The sequence below is a fragment of the Tenebrio molitor genome, chromosome 9, assembly GCF_963966145.1.
Source record: "Tenebrio molitor chromosome 9, icTenMoli1.1, whole genome shotgun sequence".
NCBI classification, from domain to species: Eukaryota; Metazoa; Arthropoda; class Insecta; order Coleoptera; family Tenebrionidae; genus Tenebrio; species Tenebrio molitor.
The window spans coordinates 10,050,305-10,072,080 of NC_091054.1; the positions used below are offsets into that span (position 1 = coordinate 10,050,305).

At 41.0% G+C, this 21,776-nt stretch overlaps 2 protein-coding genes and 2 non-coding genes across 8 annotated transcripts in view; 2 read left to right on the forward strand and 2 right to left on the reverse strand.

Annotated features, from left to right (window-relative positions):
- Window positions 1–21,776, forward strand: part of LOC138138890 (synaptotagmin-15-like) — a 63,293-nt gene that overhangs the window by 934 nt on the left and 40,583 nt on the right. For 3 of the 4 annotated variants that reach the window (XM_069059000.1, XM_069059003.1, XM_069059002.1), the window contains exons 4-5: window positions 167–464; window positions 19,359–19,616. In XM_069059000.1, coding sequence (XP_068915101.1) covers window positions 19,421–19,616 — 196 coding nt within the window. In that variant the 5' untranslated portion in view covers window positions 167–464; window positions 19,359–19,420. Of the gene's footprint in view, window positions 1–166; window positions 465–794; window positions 959–19,358; window positions 19,617–21,776 lie in introns of those variants that run through there. The other variant, XM_069059001.1, reaches the window with a different exon arrangement.
- Window positions 5,962–6,033, reverse strand: TRNAQ-UUG (transfer RNA glutamine (anticodon UUG)). Its single transcript has one exon. It is a non-coding gene; the product is annotated as a tRNA-Gln (tRNA).
- LOC138138221 (titin-like) lies at window positions 9,911–15,590 on the forward strand. 2 transcript variants are annotated; one of them, XM_069058018.1, is made up of 2 exons: window positions 9,911–10,136; window positions 10,541–15,590. In XM_069058018.1, exon 2 carries the CDS (start codon window positions 10,667–10,669, stop codon window positions 15,527–15,529), a length of 4,863 nt encoding a protein of 1,620 aa, XP_068914119.1. In that variant the 5' UTR covers window positions 9,911–10,136; window positions 10,541–10,666; the 3' UTR covers window positions 15,530–15,590. The 2 variants fall into 2 exon arrangements, with proteins under 2 accessions (XP_068914119.1, XP_068914120.1); XM_069058019.1 differs by having other exon boundaries at window positions 9,911–10,131.
- Window positions 16,181–16,252, reverse strand: TRNAG-UCC (transfer RNA glycine (anticodon UCC)). The gene has a single exon. It is a non-coding gene; the product is annotated as a tRNA-Gly (tRNA).

The following is a 21,776-nucleotide window of genomic DNA, read 5'->3' on the forward strand; positions in this document are numbered from 1 at the left end:
CAAAATTCAGTCCGATTAGTTTTTGCAATTCAATTATTTATTTTACGACGTTAGATTTATTGACGCACAACGATCTAGCGTCGAGAAATTGCTCTTGTGTTAGTTTGAATTTCCCATTTATTTTTTGCCATGCAATATGCATTAGCGAATTAATTATTATTTATAGAAGCATCTTGGCCCGTAATTGGAATGATGTGACGTTCAACGCCGTAATCAATGTCCATCAGGGTGGAAAAATTGTCGGGACGACGCGTGGGACAACAAATTTTCATATCAGCTTGTCTCGTTAGAACGAACCAATTATTTCGTACCGCATTTACGCATCATCGGCACAAGGCCGCAATTATTAACCGAATTTTCCAGTTTTGATCGAGCATTGTTTCCGTTTCAAGCGAAAATGATCGGAAAGCCCCGGAAAGGGAAGAGGAGCACTCGAACAGAAGAGGGACCACGAGCTTAACGAGGTAGGTGCAGATTAACTTCGTTAATATTCGAAAAATCCCAATTTCCAACGGGAAGCCCCAATTAAAGCTTCACAAGTTATCGAAGCTCGAGCTTGGTTCACAAAGCTTCCAGCTTCCATCGTCGCTCGGTTAAAGCTCACCGCGAGTTTTTGTGTTCCTTGTTTCCGAGAAGCGTGTCGCATCTTAATGCGAGCGCCGCGACGAACGTCAAATTTGACAGCACACTTCGATTTAACAAATGATAAACAAATCGAAGCGTCGCCACGTCTTCGGATCGTATTGACACAAAATTACCTTAACCAAATGTTTGTTGATGTGGGCCCGCGAAGGGTCGTTCCTTATCGGCGCCGTTCGACTCCGGCCGATTCCGGTAAGTGCGTGGGTGGCGAAATCTCAGTCAACTCCGGTGAGTTGCACCCTCTCTACCGGCGCGACCAGTTTGACTCCAGGAACCGAAAAAATTAACGACAACTTCCAAGGAGAAACTTCTCCGGGTAAGTTGGATTTTTTTTTGGAGCTGGAGTGTTGCGTTGTATTTCGCGGTAATTAGGTCTCGGTCTTGCATCAAGGAGGAATGTGCTGGAAATTGTTGTTGGTCGAGTTATTCCACAAATTCGAGATGGAATTTTATTTTTGTTTATGTTGCCAACTACAAATTTAATTATTCACCGGTGCATTATTTGTAATGACTTTGTAAGACGTTCCGACGTTGATTGAAGAGAGGTAACTTGACTAGTAATTGCGTTACGCACCTGGAATTGACAGCTTTAATTTCAGTTAGTGTTGATAAATGGCGACAAGGATTTCAATGGAAATTGATGTCTCACAAACAATAACAATAATTACAGCGACAAATAATAATTTTATAATTGTCGACACGTTTCTCCAATCGAACTGACATCATCAGCTCGAGCTGTTACTGTTGTTTAAGAAACTTTAATAATCTCGCCCAAGAGTGGGTTTACGATGGTCTAATAACTTTTTATGGACGTGGTAGGTGTTCATCATCACTGCGAATATCAGTTTTACTATCGTATTATAAAATTATTGGTTTTGAAATTAACTTTCATTCGGGTATGGAAAATTTACTTTCATTCGGGTACGTAAATCTATCATACCCTTCTACACGATACAATTAGATTTGCTCCCCAAATTATTTTAAATAAACCATTTCGTTTGGGAGATTATCCGCTTCGTCACTCCGCCATTTCCTCGCCAGGAAGTGTTCCACTATTAGTGCTTCCTTCCCCCTATCGTTAATTACGATTCTTGTAATCGAGTGAAGATAAGACAAGCGGTGATTATAACGCTGACATAGAACGCGAATAAATCCGAAGAGTTGACTCTCCTCGGCTCGCACGACATAAAATTGGTGGAGCCGCTCCGAACAAAATTAGAAATTAAACTTTGTTGATTGGAGTTCGTGACCCATATTAGTCGACCGCTTAGGTATTAAGTTGGTCGTGGTCAAAATGTTGGCGGCCAAGTAGAAACTCGCGTTAACTCGATCCGCGTTTTGTATCTGAGCTTAAATTTAATTTGGACCATAGCGAACTACATGAACTATTATAATTACAACGGCGCTACGTAAGCCTGAGATAAATGGCGTCGGTGAGAATATGGTTTATGGCGGGACCGGAGGATGAATGCAGGGATTTAGTTTATTGAGGGGGTGGTTTTGTTATAATCTGCCTATCTGAAGGTTGTCGAAAGCGAAGTTTGTGACAAATTTTAATCGAGATAAATGCATAATCCAGAGTAAACGTTTGTCAATTGCATTAAGGGCGCTCGGGTCACATGTCCACGTTGCAAACCAGTGTAAACATGTTTCACACTCGGCAGTGTCGAAATTCACTTTATTTTGAGAGCTGCGTTGTAGAATATTTGTTATTAAAATTTGTTTGAACACAAGCTTTAGCTTGCGGTTTTACTCCTCGTCTTTTTTAAGGCATGTGACAACGTCAATCTCGAGCTGAATGTTTATTTGAGAGTTTCTCCAAGCTTGAGATGTTCACGATCGACTACTGAAGCGTCGTGAAAGAAAAATGAGTAGCTTCAGTGAATTCAAACAAATTTAAGTAAGTTTAACCTATCCAGTTATTAGGAATTAAGAAATTAAAATAAATCTGGAAAACAATCGTTTCTTAGAGTATAAAGAAATGAAAATAAGAATTAAATGCAAAATTAACTTGTGACATGTAAAGAAACATCAGACAAAAGTAAGCGACGCGAGCTCACTGCAGAGCGATATGCTTGGTATAGATTTGTTGTTACTGTGCAGCTTGCTGTGTTCAGTTAAATCGTGATGAAATTAAATAAAGAACAGGAATGTTACCTTTCTAACAGATGCCATTTGAAGAAAATCTACCCATTACTTTTTGAATTAAGTGGTCTCAAGCAGAAAACCAGACAGAGAAAATTTTTTAAGCTGTTAAAATGTTTTGTACAGTGTGGAATAAAATGATTTACATCTAGTTACCTTTGTTACCCTTGTAAAAATACGAAATGCCGCTCTACAAAAAAAGAAAGCCTAACCTCAAAATATTTATCCAAATTCCAAATGTAATTTATTGCGAAGGGATGATATGAATGCAAAGTTAAGATTGAAATTAATAAGGAGCTAACAAAAGCAAGTCACAACTAGTGTTGAAAGTGGCCACCAACGTTTGTTAATTCAATTTAGTAAATTGTAACAATTGTCAATTCGATTGATGACATTTATTGACAGAACTAATAGTTCGGCGCTTCGAAAAAAAAAGTAGAGCGGTACAGGAAAATTTACATTTACAAAAATTCCAAAGGTAACTAAATGTAAATCATTTTATTCCACACTGTATAACGCATAAGTAACAAAAAAATTGTAATAACAGACAGACAAATTTTATCTACGCTGGATGCGGCAAGTTTTGCCTCTAGCATATGGTGGTACTAAAAAGAAAAAAAGAGGTTATGTGACTCCATTTAAAGACAGCTTTTTAATAAAGACTGCTGTAAGGTGAAAAGTAACTAGAATATAGAAAAACTGAAAAAAATCACAAGCAAAAACAACTAAGACGTCGAACTCACAAATGACACTAAGATTTAATAATTTGACATTTGATTTTTGACGTCTTTGACGGCTTCAACGGCTCGACAATGAAATTATAGAGCCGCGCAATTCCAGAATACTCTTGATATACGTTCTTTTAGTATTATGTTTAGCAATTTTAGTTCCAATTATTTCCATTATTTTCACAATTCAATTTATTTGTTCTGATATTTTTAATTAAACAATTTTTAAATAAATATTCTTCTGTCATTTGCTCTCCTAAAATCTCGCAACCCTTTGTGTCGTTAAAAAGGTCAGAGTTCGGGGTCCAGCCCTGGCAAGGCAATAATTGCCATTTGATTAATTTTTTGCCCTTTTCCAATTAATTCAAATACATAAACACATTAAAATTCGGAGTAGGCCAAGCGAATTACGGAACATTAAATTTCGTTACGAAGTTTTGCTTGTTTTGAAACTTCTCGAAGTCATCGCTCGCTTGAGTGGCGTTGTGGCCAAGAAATAATTTCTTGGATAGATTCGTCGACACTGACTCGTGCCCACAATCCAGAAAAAAAATCGTCTAAATTTTGCAACGATTTCAGTAATGACTTAAACAGTTGTATTTCAAAATCGCCAGGTCTGATTTGGTGTTGTCATTTAAACACCCGCTGGGTAGCCATCTTTTTTAAATCTATTTGGTTGTGCAGATATTTTTGTGCTGTGTACACGAGTCCGTTGTAAATTTAGCTGGAACGTGCCCTTGCATTTTATTTCGATTTGAATGTTTCTTTTTGCAAAATACTCGTTTTACTAAGGGTTCTAGCTTTACTGATTTTGATGGCAATCGAATCGATGGTCTTGAAAATATAATTTCTCTAATTTGTTTTAACTGATCCGAAAAAAAAATGAGCCTAGAACAGTGTGGGACCAACGATGCACCAGCAGGGAACTGTCTCTCCCACTATTCAGAATTAGCAAACCATTATTTACGTTTAACGAATCGACAAACAGATTTGTGTAGGTCGACGTAATTATTCATTGTTTATCGCGCACGTCTGATATTGGACAATAAACGTAGAAAAATGTGCAACCGTAATTTCGCATTCAATGCAACTGCATTCAGGTTTATTTCCTCGGGCGGATACGTCTTTGAGAAATTGCGTACTTGCATCGACTCGTTCGTTTTTTATTCAGACGGACGTGTTTTTATCAAAAGAGCTTGTCTTCATTCCTCGGAAATATTTCATTTTTACGATAGCGAACGCTTATTATATCGAGGAATCCCCGGAATTGAATCAAGCATGGAGTGTCGGCGAAGTGGAGTCCCCACCTTGGCGGTTTTAATTTTAAGTGTCGATTGAGATTTTTTTCTTGTCCGAGCGTGTTTCATTTCTTCACTTGAACCGGTTCGATGCGTATTTCAGGTGAATCAAATCAGTTTTGTTGGCTTGTGGGCGTTTAATCCAATTCTGGGACGCTCCACACACGATAAGTTTCTTGAGGGGTTGTTTTTATCAAAATAACAGGTAAACAAAAACACGCAATACGCTCCTGAAATATCGAACCAGCGGAGGGAAGTTATTTGTTTTTGTGATCGTTTCGATGAAGATTGATTGTGTTCTTTTTAAATTCAATTTTCGTTGTGTTACTTCTCATTTATTAATGCTTGCTTCGTGGAAACAGTGGAGTGGGTGAAGGAAAACATGAAACACGACGGAAAAACCAAATGGAAATATTTAAATTAAATTCGTGCAGGCGAAATTTTCTTGTTGTGAAATCTTGAATATTTTTAATTTTATTTCAAGTGAACGTAAATGGTTGAGATTACTTTTGACACGTTGGTAGTACATTTGAAATATTGTGTAGGAGAAGCTGATATTTAAATTAAAACACAAAAATCATTTTTATATTTATTGTTAATTAATCACCTAAAGGAATAAACTCCTGCAACAACTCCTACATCCTGATTTTTTCACTGATCCAGTTTTGCCATCGATCCAATTTACTTAATAATGACATGCAAAACATTACTTTTTTTTAACTGATGAAGCTTGGTTTCACCTTTCTGGTTTCTTAGCTCTTGCTATTATAGAACTTTCACAGCACATAATTCCCTCAAAGTTATCGAAGTATCATTATATCTAAATACAATTGGTGTTTTGGTTCCAACATCCCGAAAGCGAATTATTTTCAGTGATACCAAAGGCTCTTTCCTTAAAGATTTATAAAGCAACTTTAAAATGTAGCGTTTAGAAATCCAACTGGCAATTTGCAAGAATTTCAACAAAGTTGAACAACAAAACAAAACAACAACAAAATTGAAGATGGCGGAACCCGAAATGTTGCCCAATGTTTAATGTGTGTGAATAGAAGAGTTGAATGTTGACTGCAGCAAGTTGGACATCTTCTAATCCACAGATATCATCAAATTTGTTATCAGTTGCAAAGAAAAAAAGAAAAAATTGCTGAAGGTTCCACCGAGATTTGAACTCGGATCGCTGGATTCAAAGTCCAGAGTGCTAACCATTACACCATGGAACCTGTTGATTGGCCAAATCCGAAATTAGGTGTTCAGGCTGTGACAACAATTCTATTTTTAAATTTGAAACTGGTGATATATTTAGAACAGATAATTAATTTTTTATCAAAATTTATCGCTAAGCCGCGATAAAATCCTAAAAATGAATTTTCTTATCTAAAGCGAATTTATCATTTCGCTCGCATCCGTGGCTAGGCCAGCGGCTGGTCCCTTTGCGTAATTTCACTGTTTAGTTTAATTTTGCGCAACTTACTACCCCGTTTTCTGGGTCCAGACGTGCCCAGAATCACAAGCAATGCAACCGCCATAATTCTCCCCGAAACAGGAAAATCAGTGCAAGGACTTTTTAGGATATCCTAAAAAATTCAATATCGTTACGTCGAACTGTTGCCCGCGTTCATGGTCTTGTCCCTTCGCTAATCGGATCCAACAGAAAAATGCGTGAGTCGAGGTGGCCTTCGAACTTTACCAAGAGAAATTACGTCCTCTCGTTGGAGCCCACTCGGAGGAATTAGCGCCGAGGCGAGAGGAAGTTCGTCGGTCGGAAGAAAAAATAAAAAAGATAATTAGAATGGAGTACGACCCGTTTGTCAAATTAACGATAATAATTCTCATCCGAGAAGGGAACTGTCCCCTCAAATTATGGTGAAATGTGGGGCGCAATTAAGTTTATTAGTTGACCATCCATACACTTTGATAGGTCAGGGGTCGAGCCTGAAATCAGAGTCGAACTGTCAACGGGGCGCCAGAGGTGCACAAGCTGGTCCGGAAAAGAAACAGGATGAAGTTAGTCAATTAGGAGCAGCGCGATTATCCGGTCGCGGCGACATCTGGTTTTCATGCGAGGCGTAAACGTGTCACTACCTATGTCGTACACGTAACGGTAGCCAAATGCAAACACATTGTCTCGGTCCAAGAGCCGGTTTAACACGCACCGACTGCATTTGATGCAATTGTGACGCACGAGAACAAGTTCAGACAATGAACCGTCGACTCCGGTTTTTGATTGCGTCCAACACCTGGGGAGAAATTTGAAGAATGCGTTTCGAGATAAATGGGAGATTTGCAAGCAACTAGATACTTTTGTTCTGTGGGAAATGTTTGAACGTTTTCGAATGGAGTGGAAGAAAATAGAGGAAACGCGTTTGGATTTTTGTGCAAATGGGATTAAGAGAGAGGGCCTTGATGAGGGTGTTAACACGCTGGGGCGCATTAATTCCGCGATCGCGCTAATTAGGTGCGCACCTTGCACGGTTGGAAGTTGTAGAAAATTTGATCCCCAGGGTCTTTAATCGTGTACCGCTAATGCTTTTGCGAGTCATGTTTTATTAAAGCAGTTTATATCGTACTGATATCTGGTACGATCGTATAATGTAAATTAGTTTTTTCTACAATTGGTTATGTAAATTAAAAAGCTCAAGGAGAACACAGTTATTACAGAAAATTCGTCCTCCGTGAATTGTAAAAATGCACGATTTAATAATGATTTTTTAATTGTATGTGGTCTGCAGTTTTTGTCGCTGAGAACAAATTCCAACGATTTTCGGTTGGATTTAAATCTGGGTTTTACTCAGGCCACCAAATGACTAATTGTGCCGTTCAAATATACATTAGAGAATAATAATTAAAATCAGCAAAACAAATGTGAGAGTATTTGTATGTTATTAAGTAGAAAAACCAAATTGACTTTTATGTGATAGCAATCATAAAATTTAAACAAGCAAATTACGTACCGGATATACTTGGTGCAACAATGACAGACCGCAAACCACAAATAGTGTCAGTATTTATCTCTCATGTTTTGTGATTTTTTTGTGCTACATCCAGTCATACATTTACAGGAATATTAATTTTGCACTGAACTTTTTTTTTTGAAGCAAGAAATACGTCAAAATTTCTAATTTTCTATTTTATCCATTTATTTATTAGGCTCAAAAGAACATACAATATCCATGGATACGTTGATTTTGCTTGTTCTGGTACATGTCATACGAGGGTACTAAATATGTCGCAGGTGGTGCCCTCTTAAGTTTGACAGAACTGTCATAGTTGTCAGGTTCTATTTATTTTTTACTGACATAGCTTGGCAAATTATCCGACAGGTTCAGAACAACTCTTTTTTTTTTTTGTTTTTCCTTTAAAAACTATTCTATAGAACAGTTGTTATAGAATAAGCAAATCTCTTCTCTTGCCTTTTTTTTTAATAAACGTTAACGTTTTACATAATCGCGACAGTAATAGCGTTGTTATTAATTGCACCAGAATGATTATTAGAATTTTATCATTTATACTGAAAATTAAAAAATAAGAAAAACAAAGTTCTTAGACCATATTTGTTTTTTTCCTAGCGCTAAAAGTAAATACATAGTATCTTTTTTACATATTTTTTATAACCTGTTTCTTTTATATCGGGTGTTTTTTTAATTTTTACCTCAAAGTAGGCGTTGAAGATTTGATTGTGAACGCACTATACGAATTACGGATCACGGATCAGCTGTTTAAATACTTTAAATCTCACATTTTTACACGAGTGGTGCGTTCACAGCCGACTCTTCAACGCCTACTTTGAGGTGAAATGTAACAAAACACTCGATACTATATTTCATTTAATTTCTAAAGTTTTGTTTCCAAAGATAATCAACGCGATCCAAATCTGGATTTCATGCTGGTCACCAACTTGTAATTCTTTCATTCAACTATTTAAATATTCTGTCATTGAAAGCAAACATAGGAATTTATGTTCTCCGTTGGATAAAAAAAACTAACTTCAGTTTCACAACGATTGTAAAATTTAAGCAAACAAATTACTGAGCGAAGTAAGTACCGGATATAGTGTAATAGTGGTCCACCACAAACCACTAATATTGTTCATGTGTAAGTATTTAGTTCTCTTGTTTTGTGACTTTAATTGATGAAATCTTGCCAAAACTTACCTTTCAAATGAAAGCGTTTCCGTTTTGTATTAAATATATTTTTTAGAAAAAGAAAAAAGATACTTAACAACCAAGTTTTTTTTATTTCGTTATTATTTTTGTTAGTTTCTAGGAATATTTCTGTGAAGTTTTCCTTACACGGAACATTTTAGACTAAAAATGTTTTCAAAAATGTGTTCACCCTATTTGTTCTCGTATACGCCATATGAGGGCGCCTATTTCCGTGGGAAAATGTGTCGCTCCTGGCGCCCCCTCCTCGATAAACACCACAAGCTGAACTGTCACCCTCGCCGCATTTAATTCTGCGCCGTATTTCCAGTTTATATTTTTATTGGTAAATCTTTTCGATATCGAATGACGCCTTTTCTCTACCGGAGATTTCGTTTTGTTCGGATGTCGAATTTAGCTCAACTCTCCTCGCACCGTCACAATTGAATAAACGTTGGCTCTTCGCACAATAGAGATAATGGCGTCGTCGAAGTAACCGAAGCTGAAAACGACGAGTTTGTCACATTTCCGCACCACCGTCAGTCCCAAAATGTCAAACGGTGAAAAAAAGAACAAGTTGCTCCCGTTACAAAATGCGTTTCGGTCACGTTGCCGAGCAAACCGGCTTTGTGCGTGTTGCGTAAGCCGCACAGTTTCAGGGCCAGGACCGGCATTGGCACGTACGAAAGTCCGGTCCTGTCTCCAGCGTTTTTTCGATTGACAGGAAACAATCCACGCGAGAGATAGATATAAAAGTGCAATGTGGCGTGACCGAATAGAAAGCAAAAGTACCAACTGATTGCGTTTCGTCTCTCGACTCGCGTCGCATTTCTAAGAGAGGGACAATCGACGTTCCACAATTGAAAAATTGCAAGATTTCGATCTGTCATTAGGGCCACCTCCCACTCGATCAGAACGAATCGTCGAAACGATAAATTATCGTATCGGCGTCACTTTCACCTCACTCAGCTACCGTTCCACATAAACTGAACTCGCTTAAAGGCTTTTTGTCGACTTTACATTTCCTCCAAGTAGACCGTGAACCTACATAAACCACTACTTTAGAATAAACTTCTCATTTTCGCCGAGCTAGTCGCAGGCCAGTTTATTATGTGAGACGACGTGAAAGTGATAGTCGTGCGGAGTTTTGACAGTGCCACAAGATTGATGCAATCGACGGTGAGGTGCGTACCGCTATCGAAATTCGAGGGAAATCATTTGATCTGTCAAAAAAATCACCGTACGTAAGACGCGCCCCTGTGAACCGGCCGAAATGTCACATCGAAAACGACCATATTGTCGCGAACGTCGATATGTTCGCCGCGAAAACACGACCAACGTGTACATTTCGACACCTTTCGACTGCTATACCGGGTGATTGTCGAATTTTTGTCAGATTTTCCTGTTTCGGGTTGGTTCACGCGAACGCGCCAGTGCGTAAAACGCCGCCGCCACAATTCGATTAGTTCTGATCGACACACGGCCAATTAGAAAAGATCGAGACACACGAAATCGCGCAGCGAAATTTCGAATGATTTCCCCCGATTTCGCGCCCCCATTAGCACAACTTGACGAGGTACAATTGCAGAATCCGACGACGCAGCGAGGACCACCCCGGACGCCATGTTGGACTGAGAGGGTGCCAACGATCGTGTCCTTGAACTGAAGTGTCCCCGTTAATGATGAACGTGAAGTTGTCGTGACGCTTTCTAAAATGAAGTTAATTACCGTGGTAATAATAGGTGCGTTCGTTACGATAACGTCGGCCATCCGCGTGCCGACGTCGTGGCCGAACAAACAAAAGCTCCAAGAGACTCAGATCGGTAAATTCAGAACGACGCCGCGTCCAGTACGAAGTGAAATTGGTCTCCAAACGAGACCACCGCATGTCGTCCAAGTGCACAAACACGGCAAGGTCAACGGCGGAAGGAAGCATCAACAGCAGCCCAAGACCAAGGTGCGGCATCGCAACGTCAACAGGCCCCAGGTGAAGAAAGATTTCAAGGCTAGCGCCACCGCAGGTGATTGGAAGCCGATTTTTCCGACTCACATGGTGCAAAGAGACGACGAGTTTTTCAAAGGTTTCGAGGGTCGGCTTCCGGTGCAAGTGAAACGGGAAAAGTCGCCTCTTCACAAGAACTATCGCGACGACAAGACTCACGAGCCCGGTGGTTACGAGACGGTGGAGGTGAAGCACGTGAGGAAAGAGAAGCCGTCGAGTGTCCACGAGGACCCGTTGGAGGTGCCCACGAGACCCATCTATCCCGGTGAGGGACAGTGGGCCAAAAAGGGCAAGAAACACAGACCTTTCATTAGCAAACACAAATTCACGAGAGCGGAAAGCGAAGACGAAGAAGAGGAGAAGCCCGAAGGACGGGAAGTTTTCGAGGAGAACGAGAAGTTGTTCGAGAAGAAACGCGAAGATTTCAGGGAGGATATCGACGAGTTTCCGCGGAAGCACAAGTTGGGGGCGTACGTAGAAGTCGAAGAAGAAGCAGAAGATTATGACGATGATAATAAGGAGGAGTTTGTTCCGATTAGATTGTACACGCAGGTGAGGAGGAGCGAAAGCGAGGCGCATCTCCCGAAACTCGAGGAAGATCCGCGACTCAGAGAAGTGATAAAAGATTCGAAAATACAGACGGTCTACACGGAAGAAGGTTACGAAGATATCGCCTACGACCACGCCGGACACGAGAAGAATGCCGAGCACGACGAAGGTTTTTCGCAATTCGATAGAGAGATAGAGAAGGAGAAGCAGAGGAGAGCTAGGAAGGAGAGAGTCGAAGATGAAGGAGGCGAGAGTGACAGTCAGATTGCGGGGTCGCGTCGTCAGACCGTCGAAAAACCTTTCAAATCGAAGAAAGACAATTTCGTGACGATCAAAGAAATCAAGACGACCTCGTTGAAAGACAAAGTCAACGGGAATTCGGAGCTGGAGGTGTTGAACGAGATCAAGATCATGACGACGCCGGAAAATGGGACCAGGGCGCACAGATACGTCCGAATTTTTCCGAAGATGTACATAGCTCCGGACATGTCGTCGATGGAAAGTGCCATAAGCAAGTCGGTGTACAGGCGAGGTCGTCGATCGAAGCGATTCACCAACGATTTTCCCGAGATCAAAGTCGACACGGATTTTATTGACAAGATCAAACACGACCTGCCCAGATTGGTTCAGATTCGGCAAAAACCCAAATATCCGTATTACAACGACATCACCATCAATCCAAACTCTCCCCTGCGCTACGCCGAAGATCTGGACAACATCCCCAAGAAAACCGAAGATCCGTACGCTTTCTACAACCAAGCGGAGAAGATCCAGTGCGCCGAGGTGGAAACCGAAGTGGATCCGATTCCGGCGAGGGTGAAGAACGCCGATTCGGATCCGGAAAATGTGGAGGACGCGACCGACGTGCAAGAGTTGGTGCGGACGCCGAGGCTCAAGGGTCTCGGGGATAAGATAGATTGCTTCAAGGTGAAATATTTCGGTGAGGATCCGTTGGACAGTCCGATTTTTAAAGAGAAGGAAATCGGTCCGGTCCCTCCGATTTTTGGCGTATTTAAGTCGCGCGGGAGCGAAAGGTCGCGACCTGAAGCGAAACCGAACGAAATCGACGAAGAAAATAACAAGAGTTACTCGATTAAAGTTCCAGTGCAGCAAGAGTTGAAACAGGAGAAGAAGAAGAAGAGTCCGATCGATGACAAAGATGGACAGTTGGGTTTCAACATATTGACAGATATCATCGGACAGTTTAATAAATCGAAAGGAGTCGAAACAGCCACGACTCGTACGGCGTTGAAACTGGAAATTGTCCACCCGAAAGTCGTCAAAGAAGAGAAAAAAGAAGATACGACACAAAGTGCCGTTATATCGATCATAACTACTCCAAAATACACCATCGATTTGAAACCCAAACACATCTACCATCAGATTGAACTGTTGGAGTATTTACCACAGTACAATTCTTCGAAAGATGTGACAGATAAGAATAGTACAGAAGAGGTACCACCGAGTCAGCGTCGCAGCAAGAATATCGAAGAAGAAGAAGAAGTGACGACTGCGCCAGCGATTACGGAAGAAGCAGCTCCAGAGAGTCAGGCGTTGAGGAAAAGAAGAAGAAGGATTCGGCCGCATCGCCCTTACTATCATATTTTTGACGTTAACCGGTACTTGCCTCCAAGGTCTTACGCCCTTTTGAACAAGATACTTCGGACGAGTCCGACGGTGCCGAAACGTGACGCTTTGAACCAAGTCGAAATCAAAGCCAACGAACAACTGAACGTCTTCGCCGACGTCATCAACAACATCAAGAATTCGAGTAAAGATCCGCATCAGATCGCGGCGTCGTCCAATCGGATCGCTGTAAAATTGAACCATTTGGACCCGTATCGTAAACATCCGCGAATCAGAAATGTGGAAACAGACTTGGACAATATCGAACAGACGAACAGTTTTTATTTGACGACGACGACGACAACAGCAGCTCCGAGAGGTACGGTCAAGTACTCTTCGTACAAGACGATGGAGCATCTGTTCGACGATATGGCAAATCGGGACAAGGTTAAGTACGAGAATCTTGAGCTTCTGAGGGTGAAGAAGAGGTTGACGACGACGACCGAGCCGTACGGGTCGGACACGAGAAGTTCTTTGGGTGAGGAGGAGGAAGAAGAAGAAGAAGAGGAAAGGGAAGATGAAGAAGAGGAGGATACGACCAGTCACGTTCTGGGGCTGATGCCTCCGGGACCGAGTCGGTACAAGACCATAGTCGCTCCAAAGTTGACGAAGTCTTCGAGCGTAGAGACGAAAATGAACCACTTCTATGTTTTGGGCATGAAGCCACCATCAGCGAAGCAGAAGATCTACTTGTATTCAGATTTCAAGGTGCCCGCTCACGGCAAGGTCAAGTTGGCTTATCTGAGACGAGGGAAGAGAAGTGCCCAAAGACCTGCGTACTCAGAAGTGGTGAGGAATCGTAACAAACCAATCGATGTGGAGGACGACACCGAAGTCGTCGTCGAAGATGACGACGATTACGTTCCACATCGCCCGAAGAACTATCATTACGACGAGAAAACAGGTCGCATCGTGTACGATGATCCGCCGAAAGATGCCCAAGAGCCTGAAGAGGAGTACATAGAAGTAACGGAAGCACCATTGCCCAAACCGACTAGGAGAAACTCGATCCAAGAAACTCCAAAGTTCAAGAATTTTACGGGTCCTTCGTTTGTGGATTTTGTGAAGCAGTTGAAGAGCAATCCGAACTATCAACCCATCACCGATCCGCCCACCACCGAGAAGGGACAAGAAGATGAGACAACGACCACGACAACTGTCAAACCTGTGTCAACAGATCCGCCTCAATTTTTGAGTATTTTGGCCAAAGTCAGAAGCGACTCTAGCTACAAAGCTATAGAAGATAAGACAACGGCCAAGACCACCACGACTACGACCACGGAAGCTCCAGAAGAAGAAACGCAATTAGAGAACGTACAGAATTCACCAGGAGGTCAGAGTAGTGGCCAAAATTTCCAGATTTTCGACATAACGGATTATCTACCAAAAGTGAAGTCCTACAGCCCAAGAACTTCAATAGACTATTCCAAATACAAAACGATCGAGCGACCTAGCGCGCCATCACGTCACAATATAAGCAGCAGATACAGTTCTGAGGAGGATTCGGAAAACGTGAAGGTGAGTAAGATGGAAGAAAAATCGCAGGAACCTGACAGAGGTGAGATCAATCCAGTGATGAGCGAGAGTAAACATGAAGATGTTGAACCGTCGACCAGTAGTACTACGACGGAGATGGCGCCTACGACGACCACATCAAGAAGAATCAGGACGCGGACGAAAACCAGAGGTAGAAGGCCTGCTCAGAGAAGTACCACAGTTGCTCCAGTTGTGACAACTGCATCGTCTTCAGTCTCTTCCACTGAACCGGTTCGAGTGCACCACGACAAGCCTCGCAGATCGTTCCCGAGACGACGTCCTTCAAGGATAAAAATCAACAGAACTACGGAACTGCCAGATTCAGAAACGGATGAAAGCACCACCCCGAAGGTTATTCGCAGAAGACACCAAAGAATCGAGGACGTTCCAGTTAAGAACGCGCAAGACCGGATTGATTCGAATCCTGCGGAGGTGGTAAACAAGACTCGAGAGGTTGCCAGTTTGAACGCCACGAAGAACAACGAGAGTCTGAGCAGAAGCGAGTCGAGAAATATCGACGACGTCCACGTGTTTCAGCAGTACGACCAAAAGAAGAAGCACGGAGGGAACTACAAACACGAAAACGTGGAGAGCGAGTCGAAGAAGGTGCCCGAAGTTAAAAGACTGACCGACGTGGTGCAAAAACCCGCCACGTACTACACCGACCCCAAGTTGCCGAAGAAGATCAACCAGTTGATGGAAGTGAACGTGGAGGGAGAGGTCGAGGAGAGTACGGAAAAGGAGGAAGACGAGGGTGAGGGTGAGTACGATTACGAAGGGTCGGAAGAAAAAAGCACGACGACGAAGAAACCAGTTTTTGTCAAGGACCCCAGCAAGAGGTTGTACTATTACGCTCCTGTTTAATTTAATGTGAAAAATAAGAACACTGTTATGTAGATAGTTAAATAAATTTGTTGTTATTTAAGAGGTGTTTTTTTTATTCCCTAAACGTCAAAATTGACATTTCTTATGCCAAAAAAATAAACATAGAGAATGGGAGAATATTTATTAGACCTATTCCAACGGCATTATATTGGGTGATTCAAAATGATTGTGGCTAAGTATGGCAACTGTGTACGAAAATTTATGTGGCAACTGTGTGAGTGGGATAGAGTTGACATTTCTTTGACAGGTCAGAGTCGCGCAATTTTGAAAACTGTCAAATCAATGTGCAATGGTATAAAAAAATCAAATGCACGCTTATGAAATGTCATACAAATGTCAACCATACCCCACCCCCACAGTCGCCACATAAATTTTCGTTACACAGTTGCCATACTTAGCCACAATCATTTGGAATCACCCAATATTTCGTTGCAGTTATTATTTGACAGTTCTTAGAAATTTTTCATTATTAGAGTCTCTGACTATAACTTCTCCTCAGTAAGTTATCATTTCAAATAAAAAAAAAATTACGTAATTGTGAAAATATGCTTTTTGCTCTTGAACGGTCTATTAGTTGGTCGTCTGTCAATTTTGTCAAAAAATTTTGTTTATGAAGAGAAAAAAAATTGATGCGATGGCCGGGAATCGAACCCGGATCAACTGCTTGGAAGGCAACTATGCTGACCATTACACCACCATCGCACGATGAACGTTTAGTGATTTAAGAAGTATTTCCGGTGTTTAAGCAGAACATACTTTATACCTAAAATAAATTACACAAATTACAAAAATGGAATTTGAAAATTATTTTAAAAATATGCAAATATGTGTGGTATAAAAAAATGTCATAATATTTTTCATATTGCTGGGCTTCTTTACGTTCATATTTTTTAAACAATTCGTAATTAAACACAAAAGAGCGCGCGAAAGCATCTAGTTGCTTTACATTTTTCCGTCGGAAAAATTGCTTTCACGAAAATTCTCCAAATATATTCATCTGGCCGCTTGAAATATTTCCACCGGTGCGTTGTGTTGTGACTGAAATTCCAGCAGCAATATAATAAAGAAGAAAAAACGCACATCGCCTCCACCTACGCATAATGAAGCGACACGATTTATTCCCAACCAAAACTGAAATTTTCGTCCATCCGGACAATCGTGCTTTATCTGCGGAAAACTGTGTTAAACAATGACACAAACAAAAATGTGGGAAAGAAAAAGTGGGTAAAGTAATAAACGCGAACCGTTACGCGGTTGTATGGTAAATAATGACGTACTTGACGCTAAATTTCTCATTTGAATTTGTACCTACATTAGCTATGTAGGTAGAGATCCGTCTTATTGGGTTGCATTATTCACGCTTTTGCAATTAAACGCAGATTCGTTCACACCCACGAACTGGAGCATCCTAGAAGAACTAGAGAAGATGACAGTTATCGCTATTAAAGACGCGTCTCTGCTCCTCCATCCGTGGAGAAGTCTTCAGAAGAGCAAACAAATGGGGTCAACGCCACCGAACAGTATTTACGATTCGAGATTCGAGAAGACGTCTCGATTGCACCACAACCCCCACGTCTACTCCAGCCGGTCGTGTTTTTGACAGGTGGTAATGTTATACCGTAAACACAAAAACCGTCTAATCTCGACGAGAGAAATTGCCACGACAAGTTCAATGCCGTCTATCGATTTATGAAAGTACATAATCACACATCACACAAAAACCGCATTCATTTCACTCCGAGAAAATTGCAGCGGACGTGACGACGGAACACGTGCAACCTCGCATCACCTTCCAGTTCTTGCGTGATAATCGACCATCCAGTATGCACGACGGACCCGGCAAAGTTGGACCACGATAAATGGAGAACGATGGATAAAGTTGGGAGATTTCCGTTTTTTCTTTGTGCGAGGAAACTCCTCAAGGGTGGGTGGAGAGGTGGCGATTTGAATGTAATGCGAGCGAGGGATCAATGGACGAGATTATTTTTTGGAGTTGCTCTCGAAGGAGAAGTTTAATATCGTACGAGAGTCGAACTGGAAGAACTTAGAAGTTTGCGTTTTGAAAACAGACCTACTCAAGACGAAAAGGAGAAGGGTCCGGTTTGATCGAGTCGTTTGTTCGGAAATCGAATAACTCGAAGTGGACAAAAATATGAGGGTGCAGTCAACCACACGTTCGAGTCATAACATGAGATAATTAAACTAAGAAGTTGAAGCCGTGACTAAAATCTCCGCGGTGTAGATTGATCGATCGACGCCCGAACGTGCAACGATTATTTAATTTTAAATGGAAAGTATCTCGGACATTCTTGTGCGATTGCGACTGTTATTATAAATGTAAAAGTGATCGACGGTTCTCTTTTTTCCAATTTCAATTTCAGCAGAAAAATGTCGTTGTGCGGTTGAATTATGCAATATTAGTGTGGCTCAAGGGGACCAACGGAAAGTTGATGGCTTGCTGCGATCGCTCGACTTAAAACGCTTCGAGGATGGCGAAGAGGTCGCTAATTTATCTTAGATAGTTCGATATCGGAAATTGCAGAAACTTGTTGAGCAATTACGGAAATTAAAGGTGCCGCTAGGTGATCGACGGATTTCTTTTGTCGCAATTGTAAAACAAAACGAACGGTGCCGTTCGAATTTCGCGAAGTTGCGCAAGATGTAAAATAAGCCGTGAAAAAATAGAGTGGTTCGGGTTTAATTTGGATTTCTTGCTTGCCGAATTCTTTTCTTTGATAATTGCGTTTTTAAGAATTGATTCTTGCCAATGTCCCCGTTTAACGACGACAATTACGTTTAGCCTGGATCAAACTTGGAAACTCCGATCTGCATTGACTCGCTAAACTCGAAGCCGATTGTTCAATGGCTTATGAACTTTGCTACTCAATATCCAATAATTACCCAAGTTTCATTAAATACATTCGAATGAAAACCCAACAGACATTAAATTACTCCGCAAGTTTTTATGTGGCTACAAACACAGTTGTATGGTTGGTTGCATAATCAACTACTTGATTGTTTCAGTTTTTGATGGTGGATCACATTAATTGATAGCAGCAATAACAGTAGTGTGAATAATGGGTGGACACGAAAAAATTAAATAATTTAAACGACAATGTTTGGACGAACTCCCTGCTAGTGGAATATTTTTGATGTAAACCTGTTTAATTATTCATTATCAATAAAGTGTCAATTTGACAGTTAATATATGCAACGCCCACTCTAAATCGCTTTTGAAGTGATTATTATTTGCGTGCACATGACACAAATTATTGTCTGATTGAAAATTGAAGTTTCCGATAAAGTAATTTGTGACGTTTTATGCGCTAGCTGCACCGACGTCCGACGAAACACCCGGAATTTAAATTGTCTGGACTCGTCGCAACTAGTTTATTTTTTGCCGTCGCATGTAAAAGAATTACCGGAAATAGGTTCTTGATGAAGGCAACAACTTTTTCCGTTTTCCACTCGAAACGTTTAATGCGATCTAAATTGAATTTGTTTACAGTTTACGTAAACGTCAACGCGAATGACAATTTGTGCGACGTCTGGAACAATATTTTTGTTAGGTTGGCAGGGGCGCAATTTTGACGTTGCTGTCATTCAAAGATGCGTTCGAGACCCGTTCAAATTCGGGAAAATCGTAACGAATTCGTTCTTTCTGTGTCGATTCCGCCGAATTTTGCATGATTTGGCTACGAAATGATCTGTAAATCGTCCAAATTACGTCATCGTCTCTGGCTGAGTCCGCATCAGCGAATTGAATTGAAAGGAGATCGGCGTCGCCTAAAGTGGGGTCCTGTTCCAGGTTAAACATGTGAGTCCCGGATGGTGCCTAAATAAATCCGACGCACACCCGACCACTCCAGGATGGAAAATCAATTGTGGAAACGGGAACTGTTCACCACTTGGCAGAAAGATCAACAACGCACCAACAAATGGGCAATCCTGAGGAGCGTGCGGTCTTCGGCGACGCCCCCCGGGGATATTCGTTCTCTTCCGACGGGAGAGACCTTCAAGGAGTACGTGGTGTCGGAGCAGACGCCGGGGGAATTGCAAGGACACGGTAAATATTTATGGCGGATGCGCCGGGAAAAATATTGTACGAAACTTGGCGGTGCACGTTTCCGCATTTCAACGTGAATTCGTCGAGGGAATCGGGAGAAGGATCCGGGAACGTCCCGTTCCGCTTTGGGAGCGTGGCGGAAGGTTTAATTAGTTCCGCAGGATGGGTGGGACACGGTGACGATTCGAGTGCACCCTGTGGAAGATTGATTTTTTAATGAGCGCCGAGGGAATGTCAGATATTTATCGATTGGCTAGATCCTGTTATTCGGAGGGATTCGGTTATCGTTTTATAATAAGTTGGACGAAGTTGCCCACGTTGTTACAGTATGAAATCTGAAGGGTCGGTTGAGTTTAGAAGTTGTTATTAATTTTCCCGATGCGAAGATGGAGTCTCAGTCTTGGAGATTTTATTACGGTTTGATGCACGAGAAATGCATGTGATTCCGCGCCAGCGACGCACAAACAGGAGAATAACAAGTTGATCGTTTTAAATAAAAAGTTGATCGCTTTACAATGACAATGTTTTGGTCGACGGAACAAACAGAATGATTAGGAAATGTTTTAAAATCCGGCTGGCTCCAGGTGGGTCCGGTTTTATCGCCACTAAAATGCCAACAGTAAAAACGCAGATTTAGTAGTTTTTACAAAAGATATTATCGCTGATGGATCGTTAAAGTGAGTTTTTAATGGATTGCGCTTGGTCATGGAATTAGTACATTTTCAAATTAGTTGAAACAACTGCGTGTGTTCTTTTTTTGGTAACTTTCCTCAGTAATTTTTGCTTATCTGATCGTCACCAAATGAATTGGAATAAACAGAGGTGTTTGATAAATGCCAGTAAACGAGATTAGATTTTTACGGAAACTGTTGCCAGATAGAATTGATTTGAAGTGACGTAAAGATTTTATTTCCCATTTTATCACTTTGAAAATTGTAAGATGAAAGGCAAATAAACCGTTTAAATTGTTATCGTGACCGTAAAAGTAGTTGACAGACAATCGAGTGTCTTCCAGTGGATTAAACAAAACTCCTGGTGACGGTTGGAACCAGTGGCGTACCTACAAATGTATACATTCTGATACGATTGATGTAAATATGTTTTTGTTAAGCATACATCCAAGAATTAGATTTGTTCACTGACGACAATTTTCGTTGTTTTCACCTCCACAAAGAATTGTCAGCCGCCATTAGTATCGCGCGTTCAAATGAAATCCTGGGCTGGGAAGGGGTTGGAAACCGTCAATTGTTGTGCTTTTTTAAAGCGTATATTAATTGGAGCATGTTGACAGCTAACCTAAAATTTAGAGCCAAAAAAATCTTTCTTTTTTTTCTTTCTTTACAATGTTTTACATTAAAGATAGAATAACTTAACGATTCCTATTCTCGAGGCAAATATCTAAAGACACCCTTTGCTGAAAACAAACATGTTCAATTATCTCCCGATTAAACATAAACAAATGTCATTCGTGTCAAACGGCGGCAAATTCAAATTTTACACTGTTCTAACGGCCGTATTCACCAACGCCAGTTAACGTTAACGGTAGGTTAAAATGTTTCGTTACCTTAGTTACCTATTGTTACAACAATATTTTCGTATATTTTAACCTACAGTTAACTTTAACTGGCGTTGGTGAATATGGGCCTAAACGGTTTAATTTTTCCAACGCCTACTCAGCCCAGGATTTCATTTGAACACGCGATATTATGCGTTCAAAAATCTTTGTGGTCAAGCAGGCCGTGGTTTTATGTAGTCTTTTTAATCGGTATGCTTTATTATTATTTATTTCCTCCAAATACGTAACCTCAATGTGGTCAACATTTTAATTTAAATTATTGGAAACCAGCACCAGACCACTTGACCACGAAATTTTTTTGAACGCTCGATAGGTATACGAGGGTCATTTGAAAAGTTTGTAACTGTCAGTTTTGTATAAGTATGAAATTTTTGTCACATCGTAACACTACAACTGTCACTTGAACATCTGGGAAATATCAAATTACTCCGTCAAGAGATTTTCCTCGCTCAGTGAGCTCAAATTTGTGATTCACAGTTAATTTAGCGTTCTGAATAAAAGCACTGGAGCATTTCTACGTAAATTGTAGGCGAGTTCGTATAGATCCATTCTTGAAGAGAAAAAATAATTTTAAAAAGATAAAT